The sequence below is a fragment of the Budorcas taxicolor genome, unplaced genomic scaffold, assembly GCF_023091745.1.
Source record: "Budorcas taxicolor isolate Tak-1 unplaced genomic scaffold, Takin1.1 scaffold233, whole genome shotgun sequence".
In the NCBI taxonomy this organism is placed as follows: Eukaryota; Metazoa; Chordata; class Mammalia; order Artiodactyla; family Bovidae; genus Budorcas; species Budorcas taxicolor.
In genome coordinates this window covers 50,561-66,831 of record NW_026291827.1, presented here as the reverse complement: position 1 = coordinate 66,831, position 16,271 = coordinate 50,561, and the positions used below count along the sequence as shown (strand labels likewise).

Below are 16,271 nucleotides of genomic sequence, written 5' to 3'. Positions count from 1 at the left end.
GGGGAGAAAGAGGCCTCCAGACAGGCCAGAGAGGAGGGTGAAAAGGCACAGAGGAGGACGTGAGGAGGGCCGTGTTTATGACAAGAAGCAGAAGTCAGCCTGTCAATCTCATCCGCTTCCATCAAGACTACAGGATACACAAGGACAAACAGAAGAGAGTCCCCTAAAAGGATCGTGGCTATGAATTATTTCTACCATTTAAGTGTTTGTTGAATGGCATATGATTTATTATACGATATATGATTAATCTCCACTAGGGCAGGAACTATGTTTGTCTTATTCACACCTGCCTTCCTAGAATCTAGAACAGTTTCAGCCCAAGAACTGTCTTAGTGGAAATACTTGTTGAATAGGAAGCCCCAAAGTATTAGATACTCCCCCTAAGAAGCTGCGCCTGAGGAGATAAACAACCTGGGAAGGATTAGCCAGTGACAATATCAAGCCAACGTCCCCCATCAAAAACACTGGAGGTGGGGGTGGTTGGTAAAACGCAGACTCCTGGGCTCAATGATTTAAACTAGGGGAGGGGAATGCGGGGGAAGTGCTCGAGATTTCTGCATTTTTACAATTAAAAGTCTTAATTCTGGCTAAAGTTTGGGAATGTCATTCTAAAGAATTATGATAGAAAGAAGAAATGGAGGGAATGCAACCTCATCAATAAAACTGGAAACCCTTGAATAAACTCTTCTGATTCCCTGTGATTATCTAATTTCTACTTCGCTGCGCGTGGCACAGTGTCTGGCACATAGTAGGTACATGAGATATAACAGCTGAATGAAAGCATGACCAAAAAGGTCCCTGTAAATATACACCGCCGAAGAGCTGCCACAAGGAGCAGGAGTAATGCGAGACTAAAAAGGACGGACGCCAAGGTTACCCCAACATCAAAACACCCAACCCCAACATCAAAACACCCAACTCTGAAGAAGCAGCAACGGAAGACTGAGTTTAGCCCTTGAGAGCTCTGGGCGGCGCCAGCGTGACGCAAGCCCCACCTAAGGCTCCGCCCCAGCGGGGCGGATGTGACGTCACGACCCAGCGTCTCCGCCCTCTTCGCCTCAGCCGCAACCGAAGTTCCCCGTCTCAGGCCCGAGACCAAGGACCAGTCCCTCACCTTGGGACCCGTGGCAGTCACAAGAGAGTCGCCTCAGAGTCCTGGGACGTGGCTTTTTCTAGGCTCCCGCCACATCCCGCCCAACCCCACGCCGCCGGGTTCTCTTACCCACATCGCCGGCCCGCTCTCTCCTCAGCGACTGTTCCCGCCCGCTGCTCCTTCAAAACCACCAATTGCGGTTCCCGCCGTCCTGGAGCCCCGCCCACCGGGGGGGCGCCAACTCCGAACTGTGCCCTCGGCACAGGGGACCGTGTGAGGAGAGCGACCGAAGTGAAACGCGCCGAGCCCCCCGCCTCGCTCTTCTCAGCAGAGAATATTTTTTGAATGCCTTAATCCCAGCCACAGAATCTGGCTTGCCGGTTCCCCTTCAAGTTTAGGCTCGCGGCGCCTCGGCGGACTCGCTCTCCCTCCCCTCGCAGCGCCTGAAAATGGGCCCGTCCAGGCAGGGCGGCGCAGGCGCCTGAGGCGGCGAGCGGCGGGGGCTGGCCGAGCGGTGTCAGCAGTGGAGGGCGCCGTGTCTTCGCCACCCGGAGCTGGCCCGGCTCCCGCGTCCAGACCGCGCGCATGGAGGCGCAGAGTCTTCGCGGGTGAATACCGCTTCCGCTCTCCGGCTGTGGCCGCGAGTCGGGTGAGTCTCGGGGGTCCGGGCCGTTCGGCGGCGCGCTCTCTTCCCGGCCGCGTTGTGCGGGGCGGCCGCGGGACACCCACCGGCCCCCCCTCAGGTCCCTCAGGGTCGCGCCCCGCCGTGTCCCGTCCTGCTGGGACTTTCCCCCGGCCTCGGGGGTCGGGACCGCCGCACTGGGTTTCCCGGGGCGGACCAGGTCGACCTGAGCTCTCCGCCCTCGGGCATTCTCTGAGGATGCGCTGGTAGTTGAGCGCAGGCTTCGGGGTAGACATTCGCTCTCTGCCCCACAACTCTCGAGCTGGTGACCTTGGGCAGGCTCCTCCCTCCTCGGTTTCCTCGCCTGAGAAATGGGTGTAATCCAGCGCCTAGGTTGTGAGAAGCGCTTAACTACGTGTCTGACACGGTGAGCGCTCCCTACGGTGTATGCTTGTTATTGCTTTTGGGGATCCAGGCGTTCAGGGTTTGCTTGTGGGAGCCTGCTAGGGCGCCTCTCAGCTGCAGTGAAAATTTCCGCCAGTCCGTCTTGCGATGCGAGAATCCAGTAAGATCCTCATCAGTAGACTTTTCAAGAAAAGGCGGATCCCTTTGATCGGGTTTAAAGATGACCGAGCTTGTTTCGCGTAAGTAAGTAGTAAGTAGTTTATGAAGAGTTAAGTAAATCCTAGTAGTGATTTAAATGCATAAAGGAAGTTTGCATAAAGGAGACACAAGTCCTGTTCATACAGGCTGCTGCACATGTTTGGTTGATTTAAAACGATCCATTTCCCACCTTTTTTAAAAAAGAAAAACTATGTTAAGGTCTGAATCAGTGCTCAAATCTGTGATAGTACTGCATTCAGGAAACATTTATTGGGCACATACTATGTGCATTTAGGAGAATATCTCCTCCCCTACTAGCCTGTGTGTTCTTTGATGGTTATGGACTAATTTTTTTTTTTTTGCTCTGAACTTCACGTGATTTGACAGAGGGCTCAGCACCAAGAAAGCGGGGATAAATCCTAGTTCAGGGAACGCTACAACTGGGCCCATGCCTTAAGAAATGACGTGAGGTTGCTCTCAGTAGCAGTAGGGGCATGGTCTGTACTCGGAGCACTTGTCACCTAATCAGAAGCCTCTGTTTAGATTTGGTCATTTTGCAGCTGTGATAAGTAAAAGTGGGTGGGGAAGGTCGTCCCCTGCTAATGTCTGCTACTTCTGCTCAATACAGTGAGGTTTGAAGTAGAGAGATACTAATTTAACTAATTCCAGAGCTTTCTGAAATTAGACTTTAAAAAAATATATGTTTTAGAGAGCAGTTTTTTCCTGGAGAACAGATTCTTTAGGCTCTGAACAAGAGACTTCTGGCCTTGTTTTAAAATGACATGAGAAATTGTAACTGTAGTGTGAATTTCTTTGTGGTGAAGCCACACAATAGCAAAATCTCTCTAAAGAAAGCCTTAGTGGCATTAAAATATAGGGTTTCCCTCTTGTGATTATAGATCTAAAGTGTGTTATTAGAACGTTTCCTCTCTTTTCTACACTAGAATTCATATATTGCTTGTGTTCAGTTTTTTTTCTTCTAAAATTGTGCCACCTGGTGGTTGAAATCTATCATAGACTACTTGTTAGATTTTACCTCAGAGTCTTGGTAGAATAAGGTGAAGCAGTGAATAAAATAAAATCATAAATTTTGTATCTTTAGGGAGAACTCCCTATTGCTTCGGCCCTCCCAGCTCACCCCCAAGTAAAAGTTACGATTGCTTTGCAGGGACCTATTAGACAGTTATAAAAATATCAGATGTCACAGATGAACATTTTTACAAGTTCAAGCAGACTATTTTGGTATCAATCTGTGCATACCTGAGGAAGTGGATGGGATTGGCATGGGGAGAGAAGAGTTGTAATTGTGAGAAGTAAACTGTTCTGATGGTTTCTAAATGCCAGTGTACAAATGAACTGAAGTTTTGTGTTTAAATAATAACTGTTTGAATAGAGTTATCCCTCTCTTTCTCATTAGAATACCCTTACACTAAATCTTACCACAAATAAATGTTTCCTTCACTTTTTTTTTTATACAGTGTGTTTGTTTGTAATTATCTTGGTGCTACCTTTTGAAACTGTTTTCTGTATTAACAGTAACAAGTGTTTATCCTTTGAGTGCAAGTTTTATTTTGAGAAATGGCTTGCATTTAATTGTGAACTTAGATTTGAGAAAAAACTTAAGGATGCAATGTAAGAATATACTCTGTGACATCCTTACTTAGCCAGTCTCTTGGGCACAGGAGGCCAGATAAATGAGAAGTTCACACAGCAGCTTGTTTCAATGTTGGACAGCTCCAGGAAAATGGCATCTGCCCCTGTAACTTCCAGTTTGATTTCCAGTCCTGTCCTCGGACACATCTCAGCGTCAGTTCAGTTCAGCCTTTCCCATCAGGTGACAGAACACTTCAGATTACTAATGATACTACATTTGTCACACTTACTCTTGATATAGGTCTAGAGCTAATTCCATTTTATGGAAGAAGAGACTTACATTTCAGATTAAGTAGCCAAAGTGATACAACTTGTGAATAGTTGTGTCCACAGTTTTTACCTTCAGACCCACATCTTCTCCCTTCAAATCCATTACTTTTCCTACTTAACCTGGCTGTTCCTTTTATCTATTTTCTCTGTTGTGGGTTTCCCTTAGTAAATAGTCCCAATTTCATGAATGGCTTCCTGTTTAAACCTAATGTCAGAGCCATCTCCTTCCTGAGCATTCGCCCCAGGGATATTCAGATTGTCAGTGTTCTGGACATGGCTGATCAGGACAAGCACTATACTTTTCTTTTTCTTGATGTAGACAGATACTCTTGTTTCTAGTAATACAGGATAGTGTTACATTGACTTCTTTGAACCTCAGCCTGCGATTAGTCCCTGTTGAACTTGTAGCTAACCAGAGGTTCTCTGGGGAGTAGTTTTTTCTATCTGTGTTTATTTCATTCACAAACTGCTGGGAAGGCATATCTTTCTTATTTTGAAAGTGGGAGAAATCTGTCACGGTGAGAGGTTACGTTGGGTAGTACATTGGGTAGTAACTCTGTTCAGAGAAGGCAAAGGCACCCCACTCCAGTACTCTTGCCGGAAAAATCCCATGGATGGAGGAGCCTGAAAGGCTGCAGTCCATGGGGTCGCTGAGGGTCGGACACGATTGAGCGAGTTCACTTTCACTTTTCCCTTTCATGCATTGGAGAAGGAAATGGCGGCCCACTCCAGTGTTCTTGCCTGGAGAATCCCAGGGACGAGGAAGCCTGGTGGGCTGCTGTCTATGGGGTCGCACACAGTCGGACACAACTGAAGTGACTTAGCAGTAACTCTGCTATTTACTGTGTGACCTGGGGCTCAGTTTTGCTATGAAAATATTGAGTAACACATATTTTGACCTACAAAAAAGCAATTTCTTATGGTTTAACTGAATTTAAAAAGATACCTGCTTCTTACAGTTATTGGAAGAATGATAAGACTTGTGCCTGCACATTGTAAGTATTCAACAAATTATTTCTATTCTAATAATATATTATTATGGCTTTGAACAAATTTTAAAAATAAGAATATGGAATATATATTTGACTTTTATTCATTTCATAAAATGTTACTTGAGTTATAATAGTGTTATTAGAATAGGCTGTTAAAGATGACTACTGAAAGGTGTCAGCACTCATTTAAATGTGCTCTAAGAACAATGTTATTGTTTTATAGTTATACTTTGTATATTATACCCAAGAGTACCCCAGTACATATGTGTATGCACCAACAGTTAGCCGAAGCTGGTAGATGGAAGGAAAGGAGAGGAAGAGAATATCTAACTAAAAAATGGGGTAGAGGCAAGAGGGGAATGATTGATAAAACGAGGAATTTGTTCGGTAAGGGATAAGTGTTCAGAGCTTTAAGTTAAGTAGTAGCTTTCACCAAGAACAAGAAAAGGAAACGACCATGCATGAGACCATTTTCTTCTTTGACATAGCCATCTAGGGAAAGCAGGGAGAAGGGGGGATAAGCAGACGCAAGTACGCCATGGCTGTGCGTAGCAGCATACTACTCGAAGTAGGCTTTCAAGGGAGGGAAAAATATGTGTGCCGTGGCATATATTTTTGCTTATATACAATGTGCATATGTGTGTTTATCTCAGTACCCAAGAGTTTTCTTAAGTATTTACTTTGCCAATTAGAGAGGGCTTTCAGTACCTCAGAAGTTTGTTTCTGAACTGTAAAAGCACACATTTGAGGGCTGGTTCATAGATATACGCAAAAATGTTTTGTTAAATATACTTAAAAAATAAAATGTTAAAGACGTTTTCTAGATGACTAAAACCAGTGTACATCTTCCTTCAGAAAAAATAAGCAAGGCAGAAGCCAGATAACTTTTACTATATATAAGTGTAGGTGTATAATATTGTTATAATATTAGATGGCTTAAATTGCTGTACTGTATGAGACCTCTTTTTTCTGAGGCAGAATTTTTATATCATTTAAAAAGATTGTAGTCAGTGACAGGCAAATAAAACTTGAACTTGGCTGCATTTTCAGTTTCCATTTCAAATACTCAAGTATTTTAACTAGGCACAATGGCCTGATTTGTGATCTTTAGCTGTGGTATGTTTGTGTGTGTGGCAGGGGGTGGGGTTGAGGTTATTAGTCACTCAGTGGAACAGTGATTTGGTACTTTTATAAGTTGAAATCTGAAGTAGTAGGTATAATTCTCTGCAATTATTTGTTTAGTCATTTTTAAGGATTTCGTTTGTCAAGAGTAGAAGGTGGATAGGCTGTTTGAATTTCTTGAAACTTTTTTCACACCTTTATTAAGGCATAATTTACATACTATAAAATTTGCCCATTCTAAGTGAATTAAGTGATTTTAGAAAGCTTATACAATTATGCAACCATTACCACAATCCTATTTTAGAACATTTTTGTCACCCAAAGTTTTCTTTTTGCCATTTGCAAATTAATCCTCACTCTCACCTTTGGACCTCCACATTGATCAGCTTTTGCCTCTACAAATTTGCCTTTTCTAGACATTGCATGTAAATAGAATCATACAGTACTGTCTTTTGAGTCTGCTTTATTTCATTTAGCTTAGTACTTTTGAGATTCCTCCATGTTGGCACATGTATAAGTTTATTCCTTTTTAGTGCTAAATAGTGTCCCATTGAATAAATACACAAGTTTGTTTATCCAGTACTTGGTTGTTAGACATTTGGATTGTTTCCAGTATTGACTATTATGAATAATGCTATGACCGTTCATATATAAATCTTTTGGGGATATATGTTTTCATTTCTCTTGGGTATGTTCTAAGAGAGAAATTTCTAGGTCATATGTTAAGTTTGGGTTTAACTTAAGAAACTACTGAATAGTTCTCTAAAGTGTCTGTGCTACTTAACCTTCCCAGTAGCGTTGTATGAGATCCCTTTCCACCACATTGTAAGCAGTGCTTGCTATTGTCTAATTTTTTGATTATAGCTATTCTGGTGGATGTATAGTAGTATCTCATTGTGGTTTAAATTTCTGTTTCCCTAATGACTAGTGATGTTCAGCATCTTTTTATGTGCTTAATTTACCATTCCTATATCCTCTTCGGTGAAATATCTATTTAAATCTTTTGCTCATTTTGGGGTATATTTTAAACACTGGATTGTTTGTAAACTTTCTTTATATGTTTTAGGTGCAAATCCTTTGTCATATATGATTTGCAAATATTTTCCTTTAGTGTGTAGCTTGTAGAGGAGCTACACACTATTTTATTTTTTAGAACAGTTTTAGGTTCATAGCAAATTTGAGCAGAAAGTACAGAGAGACCCCCTAGGCCCCCTCTGCCCACACATACCCTGCCTCTCTCCCACAGTCAACATCCTCCAAGAGTGGTATGCTAATTACAATTGATGAGCTGACATTGACATGTCATTATCACCCAGAGGGTGACTTGTCCTTTCATTTTCTTAATTTTGAAAATGGAAATTTTTAATTTTGATAAGTTTTAACCAATTTATTCTTTTATGGATTTTGATGTATCTTTGCCCAACCTAATGGATTTCCCTGGTGGCTCAGACGGTAAAGCGTCTGCCTACAATGCGGGAGACCTGGGTTTGATCCCTGGGACAGGAATATCCTCTGGAGAAGGAAATGGCAACCCATTCTAGTACTCTTGCCTGGAAGACCCCATGGACGGGAGAGCCTGGTAGGGTACAGTCCATGGGGTTGCAAAGAGTCGGACACGACTGAGCGACTTCATTTGACTCACTTTTGCCCAACCTACTGTCATGATTTCTCCTAGGTTTTCTTTCTTGGAACTTTTAAAAGACTAAAGTAGTTAATTGGTTCTTTCCTTTGGTAATCTCTTCTGGGTCATAAAGAATTGGTTTAAGAGAGAAATGGGTGAATAGAGAAATAGGTGAATGTAACTATAGCAAATACCTTAAAATAATATTTTATCTTAGACCTTGGATGCTAATTTTCTTTTCTTGTGAATGAACCAATTAAACCTAATTTCAGGGATTTTTAGCTTCTTGTTTTCATTGTAATAATTGCATTTTATGGATAGATCTGCTAAATTAAAAAAAAAAAATCCACATCTGCTTCTTGTTTCTCTTCAGGGTTTAGTTAGATTTTCTCAGCCAGATGTTACTTAGGAAGAAAGCAGTGTATATTAATTCACACTAACGTGAGACTGACTAATGGCCCTTTAACCCTTATACATTTAGGCCAGTTCTCTTCACTGGTAGGATTTTACCTGAATAAAATAAGTTGTAATCTATTTCAGAAGTATGGGAAAAGTAATTGAAGTCAGGCTTGTTAACATAGGCAAGCTGTTTCTGGTTAAGCACCTATTTCGCGGATCGGGTCTCTTGAGTCTGCTTTTTTCTGAACCTGCATGTTCTCTAAATACTCCTGATAACCCACGGAATCTAAGTCATTGGATAGGAAGGTGAGGCTCAGGTTAATTTGCCTAAGGTCACCTTTCTTTTCTGATACAGGTCACTGAAGTTTCTTACGGAAAATAATTTTAGGTTGCATTAACAAATACAGTCACACATATTCAAGACACTCTTGTATCCACAGGTTGCTCTGCTGTGTTCCATCTCCTCCTAAAGATGCATCCTGATTTATCTCCACACTTGCATACTGAAGAATGCAACGTCTTGATTAACTTGCTTAAGGAATGTCACAAAAATGTAAGAGTTCAGAAAATAACCCTGGAGCAACAATGAAACCTAGATACAATACACTAATGTAAAATGTTATCTCCATTAATAGAAGGAAATGATAATGTCTTCATTATGGGTCTTAGCGTAGTAAAGATTAGCAGTTGATGCTTGTGATTTGTTTTTAGAAACTACTTCCTTTTTATGATGAGTAGAAATCAAGCCTGGTAGTTTTATTAGGGAGATTCTGAAGTGATACATAGTAGTTACAATCCATGTTCCATGACATCTATCATTATGTGCTTAAAGGAAGTTGAAATATTTTTTACAATTACATGTTAACTAGATTTAAATTATGACTGGCCTCATTTAGCAGGTTTACTTAATGGTTGCTGTGTACTTAGTCACTGAGTCGTGTCCGATTCTTTGTGACCGCATGGACTGTAGCCAGCCAGCCTCCCCTGCCCATGGGGATTCTCCAGGCAAGAATACTGGAGTAGGTTGCCATGCGCTCCTGGTTAGTGGAATGGAAATAAAATTCCATTTTTAAAACCAAAATAGAAAATAAGCCCATTTTTGCAGTGCATTAAAATTTGACATTTTTACAGATGTCAAAGTTTTTTTTTTTTTTAATATATTTGGTGTATGAGACAGTTATAAGAAGCATTTGTGTTTTTCTTTAGCTTTGCATGATGCATTATTTCCTTCATGTTCTTCATAAACTGTAGATATATCAGATTCTTATTTAAATGAGTAAAACTTTAAGACTAAAAGTGAAGTAGTAAGGAATGTTGATGACCTGTGAAGTCCGATATTTAGTTTCAAAGAATGTTGATGACAATACACTTTCAGCAAACTATTTCCACCATACATCTAGATTAAGAATTGATATTGTCTTTTTAACTTTAGCCATTCTGTGTATGTGTAATAGTATATTATTTGAGTTTAAATTGTGTTTCCCTTGGGCTGATGACTTTAGGCATCTTTTCATGTACTTACTGGACATTCACATAATGTCTTTTGCCCATATTTAAAAATTGGGTGTTAGTCTTATTATTGAGTTGTAAGAATTCTTTTTATCATTCAGCATACAAAGTGTGTTGTAAATATTTTCTCCCAGTCTGTGGTGTCCTTTTTTATTTTCTTAAAAATGTGTTACAAAGAGTTTGTAAGTTTGATGAAGTCTATAATAATTTACTAGGTTTTTCATTCATTGTTTATGTTTTTTTTTTGTTCTAGGGATCTTTGTCAATTTCCTGGTCACAAAGCATTCTCTCCTATTTTTTTCTTCTGGAAATTTTATAGATTTAGTTTTTGAAATTTAGGTCTGTGATTCAAATTAGTTTTTGTGTATGTTGTGAGGTATGAGTCAAGGTTTATTTCTCTCCCTGTGGATACCCAGTTATTCCAGCACCACTTGTTGAAGAGCTTTCTTTCCCCACTAAATTACCTTGGTGCTTTTGTCAAAAATCAGTTGCCCATATGTGAATGGGCCTACTTCTGGGCTCTTTAGTCTGTTCCACTGATTTATATGTTTATTCTTAACACAGTTGATTTTGACATCTTACTGGGGTCACCTGATCCCATGACTGTTTTGTCCTTTTCTCTGTCTTAATTCGCTTGTACTGCATGTAGACTGATCTCTCAGTCCTCTAAGTTTAATCATTGTTCCCCTTTAATGGCTCCCTTTGCCTGTGGAATAAATTCTATCTTTCTTTGTGTTTTGGGGCCTTCGTGTACTGGCCCCTACTTACACTTGGGCTTGACCACCCTCCTACCCCGCATCCTTCCTGCTCGCTCTGTCTGCAGTTGTACTGGAGTGTGTTTCTGTCTCCTAGGCTTTTTTACTTGCTTTTTCCCTTTGTTTAACTTAAAGATTTTCTCACTGTCTCCACTTCTCACTTGCTTGATAAGGTTTTATCATCCTCCAGGCTTTATTCTGCTTAATTTGTCATTTCCTCTTCCTTTTCTTTCTTGGCCTGGATTCCCTTGCTATAATTACTCTATACTTCAGTAATACTTTACGTATTATTTCCAACTCTATGGCAGTTACTCTCACACTTTTTAGTCTCAGAATTCCTTTACATTCTTCAGAGTTATTGAGGACCCCAAAGAACTTTTGTTTATGTGGGCTGTATCTATCAATATTTGTTGAATTAGAAGTTAAAAGTGAGTAGTTGAAAAATATTAATTTATTTTAAAATGACAATAATAAACCATTACACGTTAATGGTTATTTTTCATTAAAAAAATACCTTATTTTCCAAAACAATAAAAGGGTGTAAAGAATGACATTGCTTTTACAGTTTTGCAGTTCTTTTTAATGTTTGGTTTAATAGAATACAGCTGGATTCTCGTATCTGCCACTTTGCTCAATCTGTGCTGATATTACAGGTCATGTAGCCTCTGGAAAAATCTGCTGTACCCTTGTGAGAGAATGAAAGTGAACAAAACAAATAAGATCCTCAGTTATTAGGAAGGTAGATTTTACCTTCTCCTGAAAAGGTTTTGAGTAGTCCTGGGACTACACTTTGAGAACTGCTGCTGTGTAGTGATCACTTCATATTTTCTTTTCCTTCTGGCTATAAGAGTGGGGCCCAGGTCCCCCATGCTCACTGTTGTGTCCCTAGTGGCTGGGACACTGTCCTCCAGACCCTGATTGATTCACTTACCCAATCAGTAGCTCTGCTAGAGAGCTTTGCTCTCTAGAAATAGACACCAGGCACTGGAGGCTCATGTCATGTGTATACAAGAGAAGTACACTCCAAGGGCATTTCTTTTACTTTTCAACTTTTTATTTTATATTGAAATATAGCCGATTAACAATATTGTGATAGTTTCAGGTAGACAGCAAAGAGGCTCAGCCATACATATACAAGTATCCATTTTCCTCCAAATTCATGGACATTTCTTTTATCAATGCCACTGGGGCATTTTTGGGTTTAGTTTTTCATGTAATGTCACAGAGTATTATTCTCATTTGGGCTTAATGTTGAGGTGAAAGTGAGAGTATAAATTAGCTTTTGTCTTGAATTAAAAAAAAATTCTTTTGTTATCTTGAATTTTTAAAATAAGGTGTGTGAATATGGGATGATATCAATAAATATAAAGTAAAATATGAAATATTGTGTTACATTCTAAAATTTTAATCCTGTCTATTGTTTCTGTTTGGCCAGAAGGTGTATGAAAAAGCATTGTCCCTTTGTATTGTCAAGGAGGCAATTTATGCACAGGAATTATTTATCCTGAAAAGGTCATTAGGTAATCACTAGGAAACCTTAAATCCTTGCCAGAAAAACTGATCATTTACTCAGTGTAGACAAGAAAAGTACATTTAAAGTGGTAAAGAAACAGGGAAAAAAGAAATAGCATGACTATTACTAATTATGTGTTGTCTGGTTTCCATGAAAGCCTTAATTAGAAAGAAAAGGGAAAAAGTGCTCACTGTTACAAGTTCAGCATTTATGGCATGTCATTATAGGAGATCACCATGCTCTCTGACCTACGCTTAAAAATGGCGATGTGCAAACACACTAAGTATGGCAAAGCAGAGCAGACTTTGAATATTAAGCATTGATTTCCTTTTATTGTGAATTAGTGACTTGTTTATATGGCTCATACAGGTTGTGTAATATTAGTGTTATGTGTTTTTAATTTATTTTGATGACATTTTGAATAGAGGCAAATGAGAGAAATAGAGGCAAATAGAGGCAAATAGAGAAAATGGCTTTGGCACCAAGCGTTTCATAGGTAACTCTTCCATGGGACAGGGGTGTTTGCTCATGAAGGAAGTTACTGTCATGTCAATATGGCTACACTGCATTTGGACATCACTCTGTAATAGAGGTATTAGGTAATAAAATGCTTTTCACTAGGTCATTTTGAGGTTTTGGGAGGTTAATAGGCTTCTCTTTTATCAAAGAAAAGTCTTTTTTATTTTTCATTTCTACCTATAGAACATTTCTTCTTTTTTTGTAGGAATGCTAGGGTAAGCCCATTTATTTGTATATTTTGTACTTATGGGTTAACTGTTTGATTAACTATTAGCCATTTGCTTATTGACAAGGTGACACATTAAATATTTCAATTCTGAGCCAGAGACCTTAGCATATTATGGGATGAAATATTTTACCCCTTTTCTTCCTTTTAGCACAGCATTCTGAAATTTTTTGGTCATTGCAATGATCTTGATCGGGAGATGAGAAAATGCTTGAAGAATGAGGTAAGGAAAACATTAAAGGATGGAAATGGTTGAGCAGTTGAAAAGACTGTTTTGGAGCAATATTATTTATTACTACCATTATTAATTTTTTTTTTGGCAAGTTTTCATATAACACCAAAACTTGACTTTATAGGTATGTCTTCCCCTAAAGTCAAGAGGAGAAATGAAAGCGTCTTCTGGGGACAATCTTTTGGAACATTGCTGATTTTTTTGCATGTACATAAATGAAAGCAACTATCTTAAAATAATCACTGTAACTCCTCTGGATGAATTTTAAGGTTTGAGAAGTTGAATCTGTACAGCAGAAAGAATTGTTGATCAGCTTTTAGCTCTAGCAGGTAACTAAAACTCTCTGGGCCTCAATTTCCTTGTATAACATGAGGAGGCTAGATTTAGGCTCTTTCCAGCCTTAAAACTTGGAATTTCTTTATAATTATAGTATATACAGCCCATAGGGATCTAGTTTGACTTGTTTGGAAAGACTCATTTCCTGAACACAGCTTTAAGCTATGACTTGGACTTGGGCAAATAGCCAAAGTTTATTGTCTTTTTGTAGGTACCGCAGACTGAACAGAGTGCATTTTAAATCTTTGAAAAGAAATTTAATTCCATTTCTGTTTTATTCATCAGAAATTTTATGTCCAGAACCTTTAAAAATATGTAACAACTAAAAATCTGCCTTCCAATTTTATTTTCTGTACTTTTGAACTTTCTCCCCCCATGAGCCTCATATTGAAAGATATTAGATATTTGAAGACATTCAGCATCTATCTTTAATCATTTTTTCCTGGTTTCTACTTTGGGGCTTTTTTTCTCCTTCCTTCCTGGAATCCCTTTACAGCATCTTTACTGTTTGAAGAACTTCCTGGAGTTCTGATAATTTTCTTCATGTGCACAAATGGGTATATGTTTTAAACTGATTTTTGAAACACTTTTTCTTTATATGTAAAGGGTATTTTGTATGGAAACTAAACCTAGGGCTGTCTTCCTTTTTAAGTAAGATTATGGAAAAGTAAGCCCATACTGTTTTATTTGGTATAGGTATTTATTTCTTACGTGCTTTCAGTTGTGTAAGATAGCCTTTTTCCTAAGTTTAGGTTTTTTTATCCTCACAGTTTAGTGATTTTTGTCATTGGTTTGGTAATTAAATCTTCATATGAAAATTTCCTCCCCAGGTGGTCCTGAATTGTCAGGAACTATTTGGTAGAAGAATGTTGGTAGATTTAATCCTTTAAATTTTAGATTCTTATTTTGTTCCAGTTTGTTTTTGTATAAATTTCAGATTTTCTCCTTGACTACTTTCTAGTCCTCTCTGTGGTTTTTATGTTGCTTCATTTTCTGATTTATAGATTGTTTTCTATCTGTTCTTTCATCCTTCAGTTCTCCAAACCTGTGCTCATTTATTTCCTCTCTGCTTTTAATGCTTCCCAGTTTCCCATTTACTGCTCCTGATGCTCTCCTCCTACCATTTCCTTCATGTGTCATTTAAGTACTTCATTCTTTGAAGCTTTTAACTGGAAAAAAGGTCTGGCCAGTTCTCTCTGACCCCGTCTTTGCTGCTGTGTTGCTGCTTTTGTCCTTTTTATTGAAATAATCACTAATACTACTTTTGCAGTGTCCTCTTTTGTTCCTTTTACTTGTTTGGTTTGGTTTCTGCATTGTTTAGTGGCATTTTGTGAATAACATAATAGTCACCCTTTGTATCTTTTTTTTTTTTAATTCAGGGGCCATCTTGACTCCTTTTGGAGATTTCATAACATATATTTTAATATAAGCTCTGTTTCAATTTGTTCTCTGACTTATTTTATTGGCTACAAAGTACTGTCTTCTGAAGACTTACCTTTAGAATCCTCTTTCCAAGCTGATTTTAGAGGCTTCATATGATATGAAGAGAGATATCAAATATTTTTCTCAGAACAGGTATCCCTCAATGTTCTAGAATTTTCTTCTTTAACCTTTTAAAGCAATAAAATACCCTTCTCCCCCTAGCAGGCTATGAGGAAAAATAATGTAGGACAGATAAAAGGAATGTTTTTGTTAAAGAGACCTGGTGCTTCATCTGTTATTTGAAGTGGCCCTTTGATGAAGAAAAAGATACGTTTGAAAATTGCTACTATTCCAGAAGATATGTTAGAACTCTTGAGTCAAAACTTTAGACTTAGAAAACTTCTTAAAGATTATCAAGCCCAACTCTTTATATTTGAGGTTACTGGCCCAGAAAATCAAGTAAGTACCTCAAAGATATGAACATCAGGGCTCAGGGAATGGAAGCTGGAGTTCCTGGTCAGTGCTTTGCCACTAATCTTGTTTCTTTGGCTTCTTTCTATATCTGACAGCTGAAAGATTTTGATGTCCAGCTGTTTACATGTACTCAGTTTTTTCAACTTGAATCTGCTTTTACTTTTTTCCCACTCTACCTAAGAACCCCTCTTGCACCTTTAAAATATATCTTTATTGGTGTATATATTATAAGCTTAGTATGTAAATAGCGATATAATCTGCTGTCTCTTTTCTCTCCCCTTCCTTTTATTTTCTAGTACATGGAAAAGAGGAACAAGAGCAGGGAGCTTGGCAATGCAATGCGAAAGAGACTTTTTAATCCTCCAGAGGAATCTGAAAACTAGATCTTATTTTCACTGGATGCCTTGCCTGAGAGAAGACCCAAAGACTCTTGGTTGGTAACTGAAGGAATCCTATTGCATTTGGTCTCTAAAATCCTTTGAATGGAAAGTTATCCATGAGAAATCAAGCCTTGGAGAAGTATGGAAGCCCTGGATCTGGAATGTTTGTCGGGCAGAGCTGTTTGTACCCTCCCTCCTCTACCAACGCATCTGAGACTTCTGTTTCTTCCCCTTGCCTATGACCTGTTAACATTTGAGTACCTTAAGCTTCAATAAAACTATTGATTCTAATCATATTTCCTCTGTTCTTTTAGACTGTCTTGGAATTAGGGCTGAATGGTGCCACTAGACTTCTCTTTTTGCAGTGTGGCAGTTCTGGAGCCTAAACATTGAAAGCATAGCAAGAGTTTAGGGAAATCCCAGCTGTGTTAACTCTATGAAAATGTTCCAACTTGATTGTTTTTAAAGAGCTCTTTTCCAAAAGGTTAAATGTTTAACACTGATAAAATTGCTTCTGGCTAGGATTTAAG

The 16,271-nt window shown here is 39.0% G+C and overlaps 1 protein-coding gene across 2 annotated transcripts; it reads left to right on the top strand.

The window, feature by feature from the left end:
• The first annotated feature begins 1,505 nt into the window (after positions 1–1,505).
• Positions 1,506–16,035, top strand: LOC128071155 (COX assembly mitochondrial protein 2 homolog). 2 transcript variants are annotated; one of them, XM_052664121.1, is made up of 5 exons: positions 1,506–1,742; positions 5,201–5,236; positions 8,816–8,928; positions 13,049–13,120; positions 15,658–16,035. In XM_052664121.1, exons 2-5 carry the CDS (start codon positions 5,212–5,214, stop codon positions 15,742–15,744), a joined length of 297 nt encoding a protein of 98 aa, XP_052520081.1. In that variant the 5' UTR covers positions 1,506–1,742; positions 5,201–5,211; the 3' UTR covers positions 15,745–16,035. The 2 variants fall into 2 exon arrangements, with proteins under 2 accessions (XP_052520081.1, XP_052520082.1); XM_052664122.1 differs by lacking the exon at positions 5,201–5,236 and having other exon boundaries at positions 1,584–1,742.
• The last annotated feature ends 236 nt before the right edge of the window (positions 16,036–16,271 follow it).

Coding starts and splice junctions, on each gene's coding strand:
- LOC128071155 (XM_052664121.1), top strand. CDS start 5,212: ATGATAAGACTTGTGCCTGCACATT. Junction 8,929..13,048: donor TTAAGGAATGTCACAAAAAT/GTAAGAGTTCAG, acceptor TCTTCCTTTTAG/CACAGCATTCTGAAATTTTT. Junction 13,121..15,657: donor GAAAATGCTTGAAGAATGAG/GTAAGGAAAACA, acceptor TTTATTTTCTAG/TACATGGAAAAGAGGAACAA.